This window comes from Citrus clementina, unplaced genomic scaffold (assembly GCF_000493195.1).
Source record: "Citrus clementina cultivar Clemenules unplaced genomic scaffold, Citrus_clementina_v1.0 scaffold_5, whole genome shotgun sequence".
In the NCBI taxonomy this organism is placed as follows: domain Eukaryota; kingdom Viridiplantae; phylum Streptophyta; class Magnoliopsida; order Sapindales; family Rutaceae; genus Citrus; species Citrus x clementina.
The window spans coordinates 1,078,738-1,099,081 of NW_006262201.1; the positions used below are offsets into that span (position 1 = coordinate 1,078,738).

General features: G+C 33.7%; 2 protein-coding genes and 1 long non-coding RNA gene across 3 annotated transcripts; 2 read left to right on the forward strand and 1 right to left on the reverse strand.

The window, feature by feature from the left end:
• The first annotated feature begins 4,833 nt into the window (after window positions 1-4,833).
• Window positions 4,834-6,202, forward strand: LOC112098457. The gene is made up of 3 exons (XR_002905561.1): window positions 4,834-5,000; window positions 5,203-5,252; window positions 6,082-6,202. It is a non-coding gene; the product is annotated as an uncharacterized LOC112098457 (long non-coding RNA).
• Window positions 6,203-6,703: 501 nt separating this feature from the next.
• On the reverse strand, window positions 6,704-7,330 carry LOC18040571 (probable LRR receptor-like serine/threonine-protein kinase At3g47570). Its single transcript, XM_006431384.2, has one exon. The coding sequence runs from the start codon at window positions 7,328-7,330 to the stop codon at window positions 6,704-6,706; it is 627 nt and encodes a 208-aa protein (XP_006431447.2).
• A 5,864-nt stretch (window positions 7,331-13,194) lies between these two features.
• LOC18040572 (protein EDS1) lies at window positions 13,195-15,705 on the forward strand. The gene is made up of 3 exons (XM_024184854.1): window positions 13,195-13,585; window positions 13,852-14,634; window positions 14,752-15,705. Exons 1-3 carry the CDS (start codon window positions 13,256-13,258, stop codon window positions 15,466-15,468), a joined length of 1,830 nt encoding a protein of 609 aa, XP_024040622.1. The 5' UTR covers window positions 13,195-13,255; the 3' UTR covers window positions 15,469-15,705.
• The last annotated feature ends 4,639 nt before the right edge of the window (window positions 15,706-20,344 follow it).

The following is a 20,344-nucleotide window of genomic DNA, read 5'->3' on the forward strand; positions in this document are numbered from 1 at the left end:
AATGAAATAGCGTAAGAGCAACATTATTGGTGCAAAATATAATAAGCTCATATCGATCTTCATATATAGATTTAGACAACTTTAGTGCTAAGCGAGTAATAGCAATATAGCATACTTATATAGGTAGAGCAAAAAGAAAAACTATATGGTGTTCACATGTTGCGTGATCTACAAGCTATTGAATCAGACTTTACGTGAAGATCGTTGATTGGTCTTCTGGGAAAACTAAACTAGTATGAAACAATGACAATGTTTTCCCAATTGTCATATTCTCTCTGGGGAACATATTGGGTGGGTTTAGAGCGTCAATTGCTCCGTTTCCACGTGAACATGCAAAAAATGCTATTCTCCTAGAGCTGTTGATTTGTTTTTTTGTTCTTAGTGATGAGGACTTTTTTAACGACGGCATATATAGTAAACAAAGTCGTTATAAATTTATTCCATGAGATCTTTAAGTTAGATCTTTTCTGTCTACAAAGACTTTTAAATTAGATGCATTTAATTATATTTATTATTTAGATGTACCATTCCAATTTGTTGTTTTCAACAATAGTCATGAAAAATGTAAACTATCAATATGTAAATTTTATATTAACTATACTCTTTAAAAATATCTCATCAACTTATAATAAATGATTTCTAAATTGAATCACAAAGTTACTGTCCATAAATAGATAGTTTTTAATTGTTAGTTATTTTTATATAATGGTAGATAGTACATGGTGAATTATATAATATAAAATAGTAAAAAAGCATGAAAATTGTTAAATCACACACAATAAAAATTAGATAATTTTAAAATTATTATTGAGATTTGAGAAAAATGATTGATTTTCTTTGTCTTTATTAATCAATACAAAGATTGATTGTCAATCAACATAAAGATGACTTTAGTTTTTGTTCATCAATCATATTCCCAGATACCTTATCAATTGTATCATTTCCTTTTTTTATTCATTCATTAATTATAGATTTTTTATTTTTGAAAGAATCCATTCATTGTAGATATTGAGCATTTGTGCTTATTAAAATGAATTTCATGAGTTTATGTTCATCGTCAATTGTAAGATAAAAGCATTATATATATATATGAAGATTATTTTGTTCAACTTTTCACTATACATATAATTTATAAAAATCAACAGTAATGCGTTACGAAATTTATATCAATCAAGCAATGTAATTATAATTTAGTGAAGCTTGAATGAATGAGGGAATTAACGACTAAAAAAAAAAGTATATGATCATCGAAGAGGGACATAATAAGTCTTACCTTTTAAAACATTGGTATTTCATTTAAAATTTAGCAGGACCTAGGGGCTGTTTTTTTTTTTAATCACTTAATTGACTTAATTTCAATTGGTTAAGTCATTAAGTCCTTTTTTTTTCAACTTAATGAAAACTTTCAATCTTTAAGTCATTAAGTTATTTAAAAAAAATTGATATTTATTTTTAGCAATTCAGAAAAAAAATAAACATATTATTTAAATTTAGACATTCAGTTCTATTAAAAATTTAAACTCATTCAAATTTATTTAAATTTCATATGAAAAAACAATCACCATCTTAATTTGAATTTACTTATGCATACAACCATTTGGGATCTCATTTTCGTTGATCACACTTCGAGGATGACTTTCACGTCCTTCGACAAATTATTTCTAAACCAAACATTGATTCTTGGGAAATATGACTAGAATGGATAGTGACATGACTGGAGAGACTCCAAGGACCTTGACTTACTAGAAACCATTCATTTCAATTTTCTTCACGTCCTTGCAAAATTCCTACAGTAAGAGAGAGTGTTAGACCAGTCACCGACAAACCATACTCTGGTTTTGTTTGAAATTAAAGTGATATAACTTTTAAACTATAGTTGATGTAAAAAAAATTTATAATTATGAAACAAAGGTTACTAATATATCATAAATATAATTTTTAAATAATAATTTTAATAAAATTATTAAAGATATGATAAATTGTCAATATAACTTTTATAAGATATAGCAGTTAGTGTTTAATAAATATTTTAGTGTTGCCCAATTTCAATATCAAGTAGGGTCTTGGTTTAGTCCAAAATTACCCAGAATGTTGAAAAAAAACTAAACTTTAATTCTTAGAATACCCGCTGATTTACGTTAGATTTTATTGATTTAATAAAAGCTCAAAACTCGTCTGAAACTAGAATTTAATATTTTTCAACTCCAATGCAAATGCTCAAAACTCGCTTGGAGTTTGAATAAGTGCTTTCAAACTAGTTATTTATTCATTATCCGTTTAAAAGAAGTGATGCAGGGTGCTAGAGTGGAAAGATTACAAGGAGTTATTTCTTTTGAAGAGTGATAATTTTAAACGTTTTGTGAAAGAAATGAGAATCGAATTTGAGTTTAATGTTGATATGATTTTTGTGTTGATCTTTTAAAAAAATTGTAATTACTAATTATTGGACGAAAATATTTAACTAAATAAATTTTAACCATGATATATGCATGGTCGAAAATTATATATCAAAATCATAAATACAACTAAGATCAGCTCGATCTTAGACCTAAATTCTCGAGAATCTATAATATCACGTTGTCCACGATATTACATATTACTTTTGTGTTTGGATTCTTATTTTTTGATGACATGAGACTATTGCTCAAATTACAACTCATATTACATGAGAATATAACTGATATGTACAATCATATATATATATATATATATATATATATATATATATTGAGACCTGTTGACATTAATGTTGATATGACACCGCAGATTTTTTAATCTCTCTCAAATATTCGAGGGACGTCAACTCATAGCTTGGGAGAAAGACTGCCTTCACTCAAGCTCTGAAACTACAAGAAAGGACATTTAAATTAAACCCCTGCAATGCGTCTGCAGAGGCTCGAACCACTTCCCTCACATTTGTGAAGGAGTGGCTCTAGCCACTTGGGCAGCCCAAGTGGTTCCTTATGTGATTCAAGTGTACAACATATGTTCGATTTTTGGGAGGCACGTTGATGTTTTCACATCTGGTGGATGAATTGTGCGATAATTCATGTGACCTGAAAACATCTCGTTTTATAATTTCTCTTCCAAATGATGAATTTATATTGATAGTATATTAATTGAATGCAAATTATCTATCTCAAATTAAAAAAAAAATACATTAGTATTTATAATAAAAAATTCTCAAATACAGACATTTACATTGTAAAATAGATTATCCATATAAAAAAATTGAGATACAAATTTATACCCTAATATTATGTGACAACCGTATAAATTTATACACATAAATAAGAGATAAAAAAATTACAAAATTAACTATCACATAACATTATCAGACTATTATAATCCAAATTTGTAATGCCTATCGTTCTTCTTCGGAGACCCTTAATTTTGATGACGAATTGGGTTGGGGCCCTCATTAAGAACGACTCAAACTATGTCTTTACCTATGATTTAGAAAACGATAAGGATCTCAATGTTATTATACCGTTAATATATAACTCATTTCATCTTCAAGCTAAGGGGAACGTCGTCGTGTTAAAAACCTTCGAAATTGAAAATCTCTGTTTCAAGCTAGTGAACAGAACACCCGCTCTCTCTTCCCTCCCGGAAAATCGAAAGCTTTCCAGGAAACCAGACAGAACGTAACTGTTTCGACAAACATGGAAGAATCAGAATCGAATCGTGTAGCAGAGGAAGTTAACGAGGCAAAAATGAGCAGAAAGGAGAAGAAGAAGATGGCGAAGAAGAAGAGGAGGAAAGAGAAGAGGAAAGAAATGGCGGCGAAGGAGAGAGAAGAAGAGGAAGCGAGGTCGAAGGATCCGGAGGAGCGGAGGAAGTTCGAGATGATGATTAAAGAAGAGGAGGAAAAGGGAGAGAGAGCGTTGAAGGAGTTTGAGGAGAGAGAGAGGCTTTGGATTCAAGAGATGGAGTTGAAGAAGAAGAAAGTAGAAGAAGAAGAAGAGGAGAGAAGGAAAGTTATGGAAGATAGAGAAAAAGAAGAGGCAGCCATGAAACAATTTCAGGTTTGTTTTATTTTGTTTATTAAAAAGAATTTTGCAGTTTTTGTTTGGGCGGGTGTGTGTGTTTGGTTGCTGGGAAAGTTTGAGGAAATATGAAATTTAATAGAATTTGTGGCCACTAGAATTGATTTTTACGGTGTTATTTTTGTTGTAAAAATGGAAATTAAGTATTTTTGTGAGACTTGTTACCGTTGTGAATTTTTGTTAGGCTCTTTGAAAATGTTGGAATGGGAGAGAATGCAATTCTAGGTTTAATTATCGATGGGTATTCAATATCTTGCAGGTTGAAAAGGAGAATGAATGTGATGAGGATGATGATTGGGAATATGTTGAAGAAGGGCCTGCAGAAATTATATGGCAAGGAAATGAGATTATTATCAGGAAGAAAAAGGTCAGAGTTCCGAAGAAGGATGCGAACCCACTGAGTAAAAAAGAGGTAATTTTGACTCTATTGACAGCTATGTTAGGCTTGTTTCTACTTTACTTCAGGATGCCCATTCTCTTCGGTTACGGCAAAAATTAAACTTTCTACATAATTACTTCCTTTACAGGATGTTGATAGGCCTACGTCAAATCCTCTTCCCCCACAATCAGAAGCCTTTGCTGATCACCAGAATGCACAACAGGCGTTGGAGACTGTTGCTCAACAAGTGCCCAATTTTGGAACTGAACAGACATGCCTTTTCTTTCAATCTGTCTATCTGAAATTTTCAATTTGCAATTACTGTATTATATTTCATTTCTATTATATTTGCCTGTTTATCATGGTCAATCATGTTTTTATTATATATGGCAGGATAAAGCGCATTGTCCTTTCCATTTGAAGACTGGAGCTTGTCGGTTTGGTCAGAGATGCAGCAGAGTTCATTTTTACCCTGATAAATCGTGCACTCTGCTCATCAAGAATATGTATAATGGTCCCGGCCTTGCTTGGGAGCAAGATGAGGGGCTCGAGGTCTGTAATTGCTGATTCTTGTATCCTGATAAGGACTCTTCCAAACTTCTATACTTTTGTGCAATTTGTTGGATCATTTTATATACGCATTGTCCTTGCTATTCAGAAAAATATTTTTCCAGTTGATATACTGTAATGTGTTTATAACTATTCTAGATAGTATCACTGGTGAGTTCTTTTGGGTTCACATTTTATTTCTTTTCTTTGACTATGTGAAATCAGAGATTTATGTTTTCATAACGATGGAGATTCATGGTGTTGGCCTTGATTGGGTAAGAGTGAAGGCTATGAGCTATTCTGTATCCTACATGCTGCAAATGAGTTTGGCTATTATGAAATTTCTTGTTTATATGTTTGGCTTATTTCTCTTTCTTTGTTTCGTTCTTTCTTTCTCTCTCTCACTAGTCACATAACTGTACAACTCTGTTTGAGTTAAAAATTTCTCCTTAACAACTAGTAGTTTCTTGTGGAATATATTATATATCGTCGATTGTCAGAGCTGGTCATCTAACAATGGTCATTACTTTGGAAGGTTTGGGATTGTTTGCCACAACACCTATTTACTGACACATGCTGTTGGTGCTCTTCATTTACTTTAGAATGTGTCGGGGGAGACAGAAAGCTGGAAAAAAAGAAGTTGCTTTGATTGATGCAAATTAAATTAGTTGAACACATGATAGGTTTCATTTCAGTTTATTATACAGATGAGAAAATATTAGCCATTAGGTGAGGATTAAATTGTAGGTTATATATATCTTGTCCCCTAGTTGTGTATTTTGAATAGTGTTAACCATGTAAATGGAGATCATGGTTCATAGTTGTCTCCGTGTTAATCCACTACCCTTTGACCATTATCTGGAAGAACAAAATGCAAATTGAGAAACTAATCAAATTGATAACTATCATAGTGAAGTTTCAAGTTATATGCTAGAGTATTTTTATAAGTTGTTTCACCTCCTGATAAATATCATTTTGTTTTTCCAATGTCAAAATAAAGCATTCTTGACAGACTATACTTTCATACTTTTCTTTTGATTTTATGCTTCTGATGTTAATATACGCAAAAAATTTTCTTGGTTGGTTTGCCTCCTTTCTTTTCAGTATACAGATGAAGAAGTTGAACGCTCTTATGAAGAATTTTATGAGGATGTTCATACGGAGTTCCTGAAGTTTGGTGAAATTGTCAATTTCAAGGTTGTTAACTGTTTTCTGTAAATGTACTTGCTGTCTTGGTGTTTCTCAAGTTTCTTTATTTCTATTACCCTTTTCTTTGGTTTTTCAAATATCGCAATTTTGAGATTAACAAATATGATGAATATGAAGAAAACTAGCTGTTACCATTTTCTTTGACAATAATGACAGAGCCACAAACATTTTTTTACAGCTTAGTGTGTACCAACTGAAATCTCGTTCTTTTATATCTGCTGTTGGGTGCTGGATTTTTTCCTTAAAAGTATTTATTCATGTGTAGATTGTAGAAGTAGGAGTACCGGTAAAGCGTAAATAAATTTTTTAACCCATACCATTCGAACATGAATAATCAGCTAAAAAATTAAATTATTTGAAGACTGTTCAGCCAATTAAGCCCCTATGGCTCAGTCCTTCTCTTTCTTCTGCTACGGATCCCTCTCGAAAGAGCAGGGTCGGATTTTGATTTGTGTAGTTTTTAGCAGTAGTTATTGCACCATATTATAAAGTGTGTTCTGCAAATTGAAATGGAAGCTTAAAAAAGACGAGGTGGAAGGCACGTACCTTGAAGGTTGTTATTACCAAGATTTAGATGCAAGAGCTTACTCAAATTCCCAATCTTGGTAGGAATTTTCCCACCAACAATATTGAACCTCATCTCCAACGTCTCCAGCTTTGATAAGTTGTAGAGAGAATCCGGGAAGGGACCTCTGAAGCTGTTATTACGAAGACTCAACATTCGCAGTTTCGGTAAGCTGCCAATCCAGGATGGAAGGACTCCACTCAATTGGTTGAAATTGAAATCAATGAATTTGAGCCTTCGTAATTGCCTCAATTCATTAGGCAGATGGCCATGAAAATTGTTACCACTAAAATTAAGAGACACTAGAAATGAAATATTTCCCAAGTGTGCCGAAATGGGGCCTTCGAGACTAGAATCTGAAAGATCCAATTTTGTGACTCTATGATGACGACTGTCACAAGAAATGCCAACCCAACTGCATACTGGATGAGAAACTGACCAATTATGCGCCAGGACACCTCGAGGATCAATTACTTGCTCTTTGAATGCAAGAAGAGCATGTTGATCCGTCGTTATGTTTTTAACACTACTCGTAGGCAAAGCTAAGCTAGACACGATGAAATAGGGTAAGACCAACATTATTGGTGCAAAATATAATAAGCTCATATCGATCTTCATGTATAGATTTAGACAACTTTTAGTGCTAAGCGAGTAATAGCAATATAGCATACTGCGCATACAGATACTTATATAGGTAGAGCAAAAAGAAAATTATACGGTGTTCCCATGTTGCGTGATCTACAAGCTATTGAATCAGACTTTACGGGAAGATCGTTGATTGGCCTTCTGGAAAAACTAAGCTAGTATGAAACAATGACAATGTTTTCCCAATTGTTATTTTCTCTCTGGGGAAAATATTGGGTGGGTTTAGAGCGTCAATTGCTCCGTTTCCATGTGAACATGCTAGAGCTGTTAATTTTTTTTTTCCTTAGTGATGAGGACTTTTTTAACGACGGCATATATGGTAAACAAAGTCGTTATAAAATTATTCCATAAGATTTTTAAGTTAGATCTTTTCTTTCAACAAAAACTTTTAAATTAGTCGCATTTAATTATATGTATTATTTAGATGTACCATTCCAATTTATTGTTTTCAATACTAGTCATGAAAAATATAAAATATTAATATGTAAATTTTATATGAACCATACTCTTTAAAAATATCTCATCAACTTGTAATAAATGATTTGTAAACTGAATCACAAAGTTGTTAATGCTGTCCATAAATAGATAGTTTTCAATTGTTAGTTATTTTTATATAATGGTAGATAGTATATGGTGAATGATATAATATAAAATAGTAAAATAGCATGAAATTTGTTACACACAATGAAAATTAGATAAATTTTAAATTATTATTGAGATTTGAGAAAAACGATTGATTGTCATTGTTTTTGTTAATCAATACAAGGATTGATTGTCAATCAACATAAAAATGGCTTTAGTCTTTGTCAATCAATCATATTCCCAGATACCATATCAATTGTATCATTTCCATTTTTTTCATTCATTAATTATATATTTTTTATTTTTGAAAGAATTCATTCATTTTAGCTATTGACCATTTGTGCTTATTAAAATGAATTTCATTAGTTTATGTTCTTCGTCAATCGTAAGATAAAAGCATTATATATGAAGATTATTTTGTTTAACTTTTCACTATACATATAATTTATCAAAACCAACAGTAATGCATTACGAAATTTATATCAATCAAGCAATGTAATTATAATTTAGTGAAGCTTGAATGAATGAGGGAATTAACGACTAAAAAAACGAGTATATGATCATCAAAGAGGGACATAATAAATAAATCTTACCTTTTAAAACATTGGTATTTCATTTAAAATTTAGCAGTACTTAGGGGCTGTTTTTTTTATTTAATAACTTAATTGACTTAATTTCAATTGGTTAAGTCATTAAGTCCCTTTTTTTTCAACTTAATGAAAAATTTTGGTCTTTAAGTCATTAAGTTATCTAGCCAATTTTTTTTTTTACCTTTTTACTTAATCTAAAATGTCTAAATGATATCATTAGAAGATATTCTCCAAAATATCCCTATCTAATCAATTAATTTTCATCCTTAACTAAATAAATTTTAATAATTAGCATTATTACTCATTTGTATAACTTGTGATAATATAGTGGTAGAATATTATTATTTTTATCTTTTTATTTTCTTCAAATTAACATTATTTATCTTAATAATTTTTTTATAAATATTTTTCATATAAAAATGTCATGAACTATAATAAAATTGATTAACATATACTAATTTAGAATATAAATGGTTGTATTTAATTAACTATGATTTATATTATGATAATATATTATTTTATTTAAGTTCTTTGAGATGTTTATTATTTATTTAACATTTATAATTTGTAAGGGTATAAATATAAAAATATTAGTTTTTAGATTTTAAAATTAAAAAAAAACAACTTGATATTTGTTTTTAGCAATTCAGACAAAAAAAAAAACAAACATATCATTCAGATTCAGATATTCAGTTCTATTCTGAATTTAAACTAATTCAAGTATATTCAGAGTTCAAATAAAAAAAACAAACGCCATCTTAATTTGAATTTACTTACGTATACAACCATTCGGGATCTCATTTTTGTTGATCACAATTCGGGGATGACTTTCATGTCCCTGGACAAATTATTTCTAGACCAAACATTAATTCTTGGGAAATATGACTAGAATGGATGGGGACATAACTGAAGAGGACTCCAAGGACCTTAACTTACTAGAAAGTAGAAACCATTCATTTCAATTTTCAATTTTCAATTTTCTTCACGTCCTTGCAAAATTCCTACAGTAAGAGAGAGTGTTAAACCAGTCACCAATGAACCATACTCTAATTCTGTGTCAGAATTGAGGTGATACAACTTTTAAGTTGTAGCTGTTATAGAAATTACTAAATCTTTTAGGTTATTTTTGAAAATAAATCAAAATTATTTATTTTTGAATTCATGTTACTATCAAAGATTTTTTCTTAATAAAATTAACCGTAAAACCGCATGGGATAACTCTATGTGAATACTTTTTAGTGAATTTATTTAAGGGTTTCAGATTTCAGCAAACTCTATTAGCTGCAGTTCGTCTTGTACGAATAACTTTCTTTTTAAAGTATGGAATAATCTACTTAAAGTATTATTTGCATGAATTACGTTCATGCGAACAATACTTATAAAAAATTATTTGCATGAATTTTACCACATATGAAAATAATACTTGAATATATGTGGTATACATATATTCAATCTCTAAAAATCCTGGGTAGCTCTTGTACTTGACTAGAGGAGTATATTTTTGATATTAACATTGTGCGCTCATCTACTCACGACTCAATCTCCGCATAATGTTGCAAATCAACTATATTTGCAATCTCCTGATTAAGGCCATTCAGGAATCATGCCATAATAGCTTCTTTATCTTCCTCCACATTTACTCTAATAATGACAATCTCCATTTCTTTGTAATAATCCTCTGTACTTCAGCTAACTTGTGCAAGACTTTGTAATTTTTGGTACAAATCTGGATAGTAGTGGTTAGGTACAGAACGCCTTCTCATCAACGATTCATTTTATCTTATGTCTCAATTGGACGTTTCCTATTCTGTCTCCTGTATATAACAAGCATATCCTACCAAGTAATAGCATAGTCAGAAAACTCAATCACGATCAATTTTACTTTTTTTTACATCTGAAAAATTATGGCAATCAAATATGAATTCCATTTTCTTCTCACATTCAATGTATGCTTCCAAGTCATATTTACCTTGAAAAGATGAAATCTCATCTTTATGTCACTTAATCTATGATCCCTATTCCTAGCTCTGCTACCCCGTCCATCTCTCCTATAGCTACCCTCTGAGTGCTCCCCTTCATCATACTCATCCTTATAATAGTCATTGATCTCTCCTCTAGCTAGAGCTCTATCCCTCCTACGTGCTTGAGGAACGGGTTGTGATTACCCCACACGTGTTCTCTACTTGATCCAAACGCTTGCGTATATGCTCTAATTTAGCCCTCATCATCCTTCTCATATGTCCCATCAATGCTTAAATTTCCAAAATCTGAGTAGTTGCGAATTGATCCTCTTTTTTTTTTTACATGGTTCAGGGTTGTGAGACATGGCTAACGTCTGCAAAAGAAAGTTAGAAATAATATAGAAAGGACCTCACCTCACTTCCTTACGTGTTTCACTCAAGAAAATGATTCACTCAATTTCACTCGTGTTTCACTCAAATTTATTGGCTTTTACCCTCTAATATGCTCACACTCTCTTGCCTTTTTCCACTCGTAGTAATTCTTACTCGATTCTTATCAAATTAATCAAACTAATATCAAGATTCTAATAGCAATTCACAATGATTATACTAAGGAGACTCGAATTTCAAGAGCAAGAATGCAATGTGTACGAAAGGTCGGGTTTCGATTTCGGGCAAAAATTTTCACCATGTGTAAAACTAATTTTGGACTCTACAAGACACTAATAAATGAAAAATGAACAAATGATTTAAGCCGGACGTTGGGGATTTTTTTTTTTTTTAGTAAAAAGAATAGGTGAAATTTGCGGATTTAAGAATAATTAAACCACAAAGATGCAAATTGATGAAAAAGAAACCCTAAAAATATTGTTCATGCAATACTGTTCACATGGCACTGTTCATGACTCTTTTTTTATTTTCTTAATACTAGAACAAGAATGAAAAATCTCAAATAAGAATTTAAAACAAAAAAGAAAGATGAATATGATCTTAGTGCCTAAGCTCTAATACTAAATTATACGAACCTCGTCAAGAATTGACGCGACCCTAATCAATTTAATCCCTAAGATCGGATCTAAACTTGAAATTGAATGAGTACTTAAAACCACATCCTTGGAAGGACTAACAATCAAAGAAGCAAAACTGGTGATTCAAATTCAGAAAGCTCAACGCCAAAAGAGAGGGACAATGAGTACTTAAAACAAGGATTGCCTGCAGTGGAAGGCCTGAGCAATGAGTTCACCAATGTAAAGAAAGCAGTTAGGATAGAACATGACACATTCATCAATACATGCTCCTCACTTGCATCCCGCATAGTAGAAATCCGGCAACTAGTAACACGTTGTGCTAGCAGTGAGATAGGCAGCTTTTTAAAGGAAATGAAAGGGTTTCTGGAGGATTGTGAAGAAGAGCTTAAGCTAGTGAGAGAAAAGCAAAATAGGACTATGGAACTTGTTAAGCGGACAGCAGAGTACTACCAAGCAAGAGGCTCCAAAGAAAAATGGGAGCACCCACTTCAACTGTTTGTTATAGTAAAAGAATTTCTGGGCATGGTTGATAGAGTTTGTGCTGACATTAGTCGAAATTTACAGAAGAAGAATGGGACTATTAGCATATACAGATAATAAATTAATTATTCATTTTCTATTATTAGGAAAATTGTCATAACAAAACCAAAACGATCTAAGTGCCTGTTTGGTATGGCTTATTTAATGGGTATAAGTGCTTATTTATTCTCATAAACTCTTATCATAATTTTTGTTATTGTTTGGTTGTTTTTTAGTAGAGTTTTTATAGATTAAATAAGTTATTTTATCTCTAATAGAAAAAACTCAAATTTTGAGCTTTTGTGAGTAGGGGTTGAATTTTTTTTAAATGTTAAAATATTTAAAATATCGTCTACTTATTTGACAATCTTTTCTTATTCTTTTTATAACATAACATAACAAAACTTGCATATTAAAATATTTTCATAAATTTTTAATAAAAACTCTTATTGACAAATAAACAGTTAAAATTTCTTAGATAAAAGCTCTTCTGCCAAAATCTTTACTTAAATAAGCTTTACTTGAAAAATTGTACCAAACGAAACCTAAATCTTATAAATTAACCTGCTAGGTGGGTCCTACAGTAATTTGGGCCGAACTCTGGGTTATCGCAAGGATTCAGGCCCAACTCAATCCAGATCAGCTGCCTGTAACCGCGACGACTTGTAGCACAAGCCGCAATGCAGTGATTACGAAGGGAATAGGATCTACAGTTTCAGACAAACGTGTATTGGTTACTGCATTGTTCATCTGCTATAAGCTATTAAATAAATAATCTTAGAGCTGTTATAAACTATAATAGTAGTTAGTTTTCCATCCCAGGAGATGTCTGAACCTTTTTCAGTCTTGGATAAAAGAAATAGATTTACCCGACTAATATTGTTTTATTTGAGAAAGGGGAGAGAAGAAACCAGAAGTGGTTGCATCGTGGGCGGCTTGACTCCTGAGCGAGCTACGAGCTTGACCTGGATCAAAGTGAAAGTCGAGTCAACGATTGGGTAATACCCAAAAAAGGTCATTTCCTTACACAATAATTTCCAGGAACGCGTTCAAAACTTAAAACAAGAAACATTCTATCTCCTCCACGACTTAAAGATAAAAAAGACAATAACAATAAATCAAGCAAAGCTTCTAAACCGGGAAATTTTCTCAACAAGTAGTATAACAGTTGTAGAAACGATGGCAAGTGAAAGACTTGGAGAGGTGATAAGCATGAAAGAAGAGGTGATCAAGAAAGCATGCTCGATAGCCATGAAGGCACACGAGTTGCCGGAGAAGCAGCTGTATCTCGTGGAAAAGAATGGGGGCTCATCAGATGTCATTTTCGGCTTTCCAGGTTCTTGGTCTATCAGTGATTGGTTTAGTGGAAGCCCTTTTGGCGAAAAAAAGATCGATCCACATCCACCTCAGTTCGCTTCTCTTCGAAGTATAGGCAATGATCAAGTTGCAACCGTCAATGAAGCTTTTCTTACTAGATTTCAAGCAATTCTGCCTCAGCTACAAAACGAGGTGTGTGATCTCTTTATTAATTAAGTTTTTTTAATTTTAGTTTTTTGGCCCCTGAAACATCAAAATGCAACATGTACTGCTAGTTAGTAAGTATTGGTGTTGCTTCCTCTTTCGCAATCATCAAGACTCCAAAATAGCTGATCGTGATAATAAATAAACTATACAATTGAATTCGAATGAAACAATAGAAATGAAGCAAACTAATGACAAACTGGAATACAAATATATATATAAAATACTGGGTAGTTACTTCGAATCATTCTCAGGTGGGGAAAGCTGTGGCAGAGAGAAAGCAAATAGTGTTTACAGGGCATTCCTCAGCTGGTCCAATTGCCGTTTTAATGACAGTTTGGTTCCTGGAAAATTTGGAAAAATTCATAAAGTCAGACCCCAGCACCAGCCGAATGCCACCTATATGCGTCACTTTTGGATCACCTCTTGTTGGTGATTTCATATTTAACCACGCTTTGAGGCGAGAAAGTTGGTCTCACTACTTCATTCATTTCGTAATGAGGTACGACATCGTCCCTCGGGTTTTGCTAGCTCCTCTCTCTTCCCTTGAGCCAGAACTGAAAATTATCCTCCATTTCTTGAACCCAAAACATACAACTCCCATGCCAGAACCAACTGAGGAAGCTTCAGCTCTCTATGTGACGGTGATGAGGAATGCATCATCTGTGGCATGCCATGCAGCCTGTCATCTCATGGGAAACACAAACAAGTTGTCTGATACTTTGTTGAGTTTCGTTGAGCTGAGCCCCTATCGACCCTTTGGAACTTATGTCTTCTGCACAGGAGATAGGGAACTGGTAGTAGTGAAAAACCCTGATACCGTTCTGCAGATATTGTTCTATTCTTCTCAGTTGAGCTCTGAAGTAGAAGGTCCAGAGATTGCTCTCAGAAGCGTAAAGGACCACCTTAATTACCAAAGCGATCTGCAGAACTTAGAGACAAAAGGTGTCGCTCATTTAGACAATTTGCAAGGGCTTCCATTGTCTTCCAATGTCGGTGCCGCTGGCCTTGGCCTGGTCCTGAATAACCTTGGCCTGGTAAGTCCGTTTCAAGATAGTTTCAAAATTAGTCTTTCAGTTTTAAAAGTTCCCCTATCAGTTTTTTTTTTTTTTTTTTGCCCCCTTGGACTGACATTTTGAATCTTCGGTTTCCAGAGCACCAGGGCCAGACTCTGCCTTTGTGCTGCCGGAGAATTAGAGGAGCAAAAATGGAGAAACCTGGAAAAGATTAATAAAAAGAAGATAGATATAGAGAGAGGACTACTAGCACTTGAAGGGTACAAAACCAGGTGCGAGGCTGGCAGACTCAGCTATTATGATGCATTCAAGCTTTCAAAGGACACTGATGATTTCAATGCAAATGTTAAGAGGCTTGAGTTGGCTGGTATATTTGATGAGATTAAGGAAATGTTGAAAAGGTATGAACTTCCTGATGAGTTTGAAGGCCATAGAGAGTGGATAGACATCGGAACAAGGTACCGCCGCATTGCTGAACCTGTAGATATTGCTAATTACTATCGACACCTAAAAAATGAAGACACCGGTCCCTATCTGATAAAGGGCAGACCAAAACGATACAGATACACTCAGAGGTGGCTCGAGTATGCCCTGAAGATATCGGCAGGATCCAGCGGGGAATCATGTTTCTGGGCAGAGGTTGAGGAGCTCTGCCTCAGAACTATTAATATGGGGCTGTTTGAAGATGTCAAAGCACATATACTGTCCCTGGAGAAGCAGGTAGATAAATGGGTTCAGGATAGGGAGTTAGGTGATGATATATTCTTTGAGGATTCGACCTTCGTCAAGTGGTGGAAAACACTCCCTCAGCTACATAGATCAGGATCATGCATTGCAAAATTCATCAATAACTAAAAAAATAAATCTTAAAGCTATCACCACTTGCGTCTAGAAGTGCAACTATCAACCGTTGGTCCCTGCCCTGGCCGTGGAAGTTGTATGATCAGTTTACCTAATATCATTAGTTTCTATTTGTAACGTGTGCTTCAATTATAACTCAAGAGTGGAGACTCATTTTGTATTACGACCAAATAAGTCATTAGTGGATTGTTGCCAAATGTTATTAACCAGTAGCAGCATTATTGTTGAAATTATACTGGCTGTCCACTGGTAATGTATCCATTTCGGGATGCCACTCCGCTACTGTTTGTTCAAGAATTCTGTCATCCTGATACAAAAACAAGGAAAGAAAAATAAGGGCTCTCAAGAAGCAAGCCATTCTCAACGTGCTAAGATACAATGTATCGAATAAAATCATCACTGTGCAGTTATACAGATTCAAGTACAAACAGAAACGTCCACAGGAAATAAAATCAGCAATTATAGAAGAAAATCAAAATAACTGGCCTAGCCTCCAATGACATTAGGAAGCATATCACACTATATGTTACAGTCCATTAGCTTTATCCAACAGAACTTACAGGGTTTTTAGGTCAACATATATACATATCTCCTCGCAAATCTTTATGGTTGAAGAAATATAACACAGCAGCAAGTCTCCTCTGAAGCTGTTATAACGAAGACTCAACATTCGTAGTTTCGGTAAGCTACCCATCCAGGATGGAAGGACTCCACTCAATCGGTTGAAATTGAAATCAATGAATTTGAGCCTTCGTAATTGCCTCAATTCATTAGGCAGATGGCCATGAAAATTGTTACCACTAATATTAAGAGACACTAGAAATGAAATATTTCCCAAGTGTGCCGAAATGGGGCCTTCGAGACTAGAATCTGAAAGATCCAATTTTGTGACTCTATGATGACGACTGTCACAAGAAATGCCAACCCAACTGCATACTGGATGAGAAACTGACCAATTATGCGCCAGGACACCTCGAGGATCAATTACTTGCTCTTTGAATGCAAGAAGAGCATGTTGATCCGTCGTTATGTTTTTAACACTACTCGTAGGCAAAGCTAAGCTAGACACGATGAAATAGGGTAAGACCAACATTATTGGTGCAAAATATAATAAGCTCATATCGATCTTCATGTATAGATTTAGACAACTTTTAGTGCTAAGCGAGTAATAGCAATACAGCATACTGCGCATACAGATACTTATATAGGTAGAGCAAAAAGAAAATTATACGGTGTTCCCATTGTTGATGCGAGATTCTGGTTGTCCTCGTTCTACGACCAGGGTCTCTGCTCGATCAACTTCACCACGACCAGGATCTCTCCTCGTAAATCTTCTTCTCCAGAGGTTCCTGCGCACACAGTCAGGTCAGAGTACGCCGGTTGTTTTCCCGACGCAAACCCTCCGACGCTCAAGTCAGAAATAGGGGTTCTGGGAATGTTTGCCAGGAATCTTATGGCTTCTTTTTAATCTCCGTTCTCGGAACTTTCTTTTCTTAGTTCTAATAGCAAAAAGTCTAACCCTTTTACCTTCGTTGGCTACCTTTTTATAGGCTTCCTCTGAATCCCGGTCTTCCGTAGTCCACGCCCATTATTCTGCCCACCCTCGGATGTGGATGCCCCAATGTCGTCATTGTGGGCGAATGGAGATGGACTTCGTGCCTTGATTCTCAGATAGGAACGCACGTCCTGCCAACTGTCGTTGACTGGGTCTCCTCGCCTCGACCCCTAGCAGGAATGGCCTTATGCCTTTAACAGGAGTTCGTCCTCGTGAGTGGCATATTCGTGGACGAGCAGAATAGCCCTGCTCCTGTTCCCCTGCTACCAGGCTCTTACAGGACACACCTGCTCGCAGGACTCTGCCACCAACTATCTGCTCATCACTTCTGGTCTCGCCGAAGTATTTCCCTCAAACACCGGTCCCCCAGTTTCTGGTGTTGGGTAATGTAATGGACCAGCAGTAGAAACTCAGTGGTTCTTGGTCGCGTGGGACTGGAAAAGGCTGCCAAGGAAAATGCCCAAGGGGTGGAGCCAATCGTGATTGAGGAGGAAAGCTCTCCTCCTCGTGCAATCCATGCTGATGTTGGCGGGGCGAGCACCCCTGCTGTCGTTGCCGAGGCGAGCACCCCCCCGGACGCAACTGGTGATACCCCCCCGCACCTGAGGAGGTTCATCCAACCGATGCTGCTCGGCTTACTGATCCGCCATCTTCTTGAACATTTTTCTCGCGTTGTAATGAACTACTTTGTTGGTTATTAATAGATTAATGAAAACTGTTTTTGATTACTTTCTTGCGTTTGTATTTATAAGTTACTTTTCCATTTGAAGGTCTGCTCGCCTTCTCTTGGTCGAGCAGGCTCTGGCTTAGAATATGGTCTTTCTGCATGACTAGGGATTCTGCTCGCCTTTGCTCGATCGAGCAAATCCTGGCACGCTTGGCTTCTGGTCTCGCCATAAACAGGCTTTGAGACTTGACGAGCCTTTGCACGCCTTAGAAATTTTTTCGAATGCTTTGGAGTCTGCTCGCCTTCACGTGGTCGAGCAGATCCTGGCATGCTTGGCTTCTGTCTCGCCATAAAACAGGCTTTGAGACTTGACGAGCCTTTGCATGCCTCAGAAATTTTTTCGAATGCTTTGGAGTCTGCTCGCCTTCACGTGGTCGAGCAGATCCTGGCATGCTTGGTTTCTGTCTCGCCATAAAGCAGGCTTTGAGACTTGACGAGCCTTTGCATGCTTGAGGTAGAGCAATATAGCATACTGCGCATACAGATACTTATATAGGTAGAGCAAAAAGAAAATTATACGGTGTTCCCATGTTGCGTGATCTACAAGCTATTGAATCAGACTTTACGGGAAGATCGTTGATTGGCCTTCTGGAAAAACTAAGCTAGTATGAAACAATGACAATGTTTTCCCAATTGTTATTTTCTCTCTGGGGAAAATATTGGGTGGGTTTAGAGCGTCAATTGCTCCGTTTCCATGTGAACATGCTAGAGCTGTTAATTTTTTTTTTCCTTAGTGATGAGGACTTTTTTAACGACGGCATATATAGTAAACAAAGTCGTTATAAAATTATTCCATAAGATCTTTAAGTTAGATCTTTTCTTTCAACAAAGACTTTTAAATTAGATGCATTTAATTATATTTATTATTTAGATGTACCATTCCAATTTGTTGTTTTCAACACTAGTCATGAAAAATGTAAAATATTAATATGTAAATTTTATATTAACTATACTCTTTAAAAATATCTCATCAACTTATAATAAATGATTTCTAAATTGAATCACAAAGTTGCTAATTCTGTCCATAAATAGCTAGTTTTTAATTGTTAGTTATTTTTATATAATGGTAGATAGTAATAGTATATGGTGAATGATATAATGTAAAATAGTAAAATAGCATGAAATTTGTTAAATCACACACAATGAAAATTAGATAAATTTTAAATTATTATTGAGATTTGAGAAAAACGATTGATTGTCATTGTTTTTATTAATCAATACAAGTATTGATTGTCAATCAACATAAAAATGCCTTTAGTCTTTGTTCATCAATCATATTCCCAGATACCATATCAATTGTATCAATTGTATCATTTCCATTTTTTTCATTCATTAATTATATATTTTTTATTTTTGAAAGAATTCATTCATTTTAGATATTGACCATTTGTGCTTATTAAAATGAATTTCATTAGTTTATGTTCTTCGTCAATCGTAAGATAAAAGCATTATATATGAAGATTATTTTGTTTAACTTTTCACTATACATATAATTTATCAAAACCAACAGTAATGCATTACGAAATTTATATCAATCAAGCAATGTAATTATAATTTAGTGAAGCTTGAATGAATGAGGGAATTAACGACTAAAAAAACGAGTATATGATCATCAAAGAGGGACATAATAAATAAATCTTACCTTTTAAAACATTGGTATTTCATTTAAAATTTAGCAGTACTTAGGGGCTGGTTTTTTTTTTATTTAATAACTTAATTGACTTAATTTCAATTGGTTAAGTCATTAAGTCCCTTTTTTTTCAACTTAATGAAAAATTTTGGTCTTTAAGTCATTAAGTTATCTAGCCAATTTTTTTTTTTACCTTTTTACTTAATCTAAAATGTCTAAATGATATCATTAGAAGATATTCTCCAAAATATCCCTATCTAATCAATTAATTTTCATCCTTAACTAAATAAATTTTAATAATTAGCATTATTACTCATTTGTATAACTTGTGATAATATAGTGGTAGAATATTATTATTTTTATCTTTTTATTTTCTTCAAATTAACATTATTTATCTTAATAATTTTTTTATAAATATTTTTCATATAAAAATGTCATGAACTATAATAAAATTGATTAACATATACTAATTTAGAATATAAATGGTTGTATTTAATTAACTATGATTTATATTATGATAATATATTATTTTATTTAAGTTCTTTGAGATGTTTATTATTTATTTAACATTTATAATTTGTAAGGGTATAAATATAAAAATATTAGTTTTTAGATTTTAAAATTAAAAAAAAACAACTTGATATTTGTTTTTAGCAATTCAGACAAAAAAAAAAACAAACATATCATTCAGATTCAGATATTCAGTTCTATTCTGAATTTAAACTAATTCAAGTATATTCAGAGTTCAAATAAAAAAAACAAACGCCATCTTAATTTGAATTTACTTACGTATACAACCATTCGGGATCTCATTTTTGTTGATCACAATTCGGGGATGACTTTCATGTCCCTGGACAAATTATTTCTAGACCAAACATTAATTCTTGGGAAATATGACTAGAATGGATGGGGACATAACTGAAGAGGACTCCAAGGACCTTAACTTACTAGAAAGTAG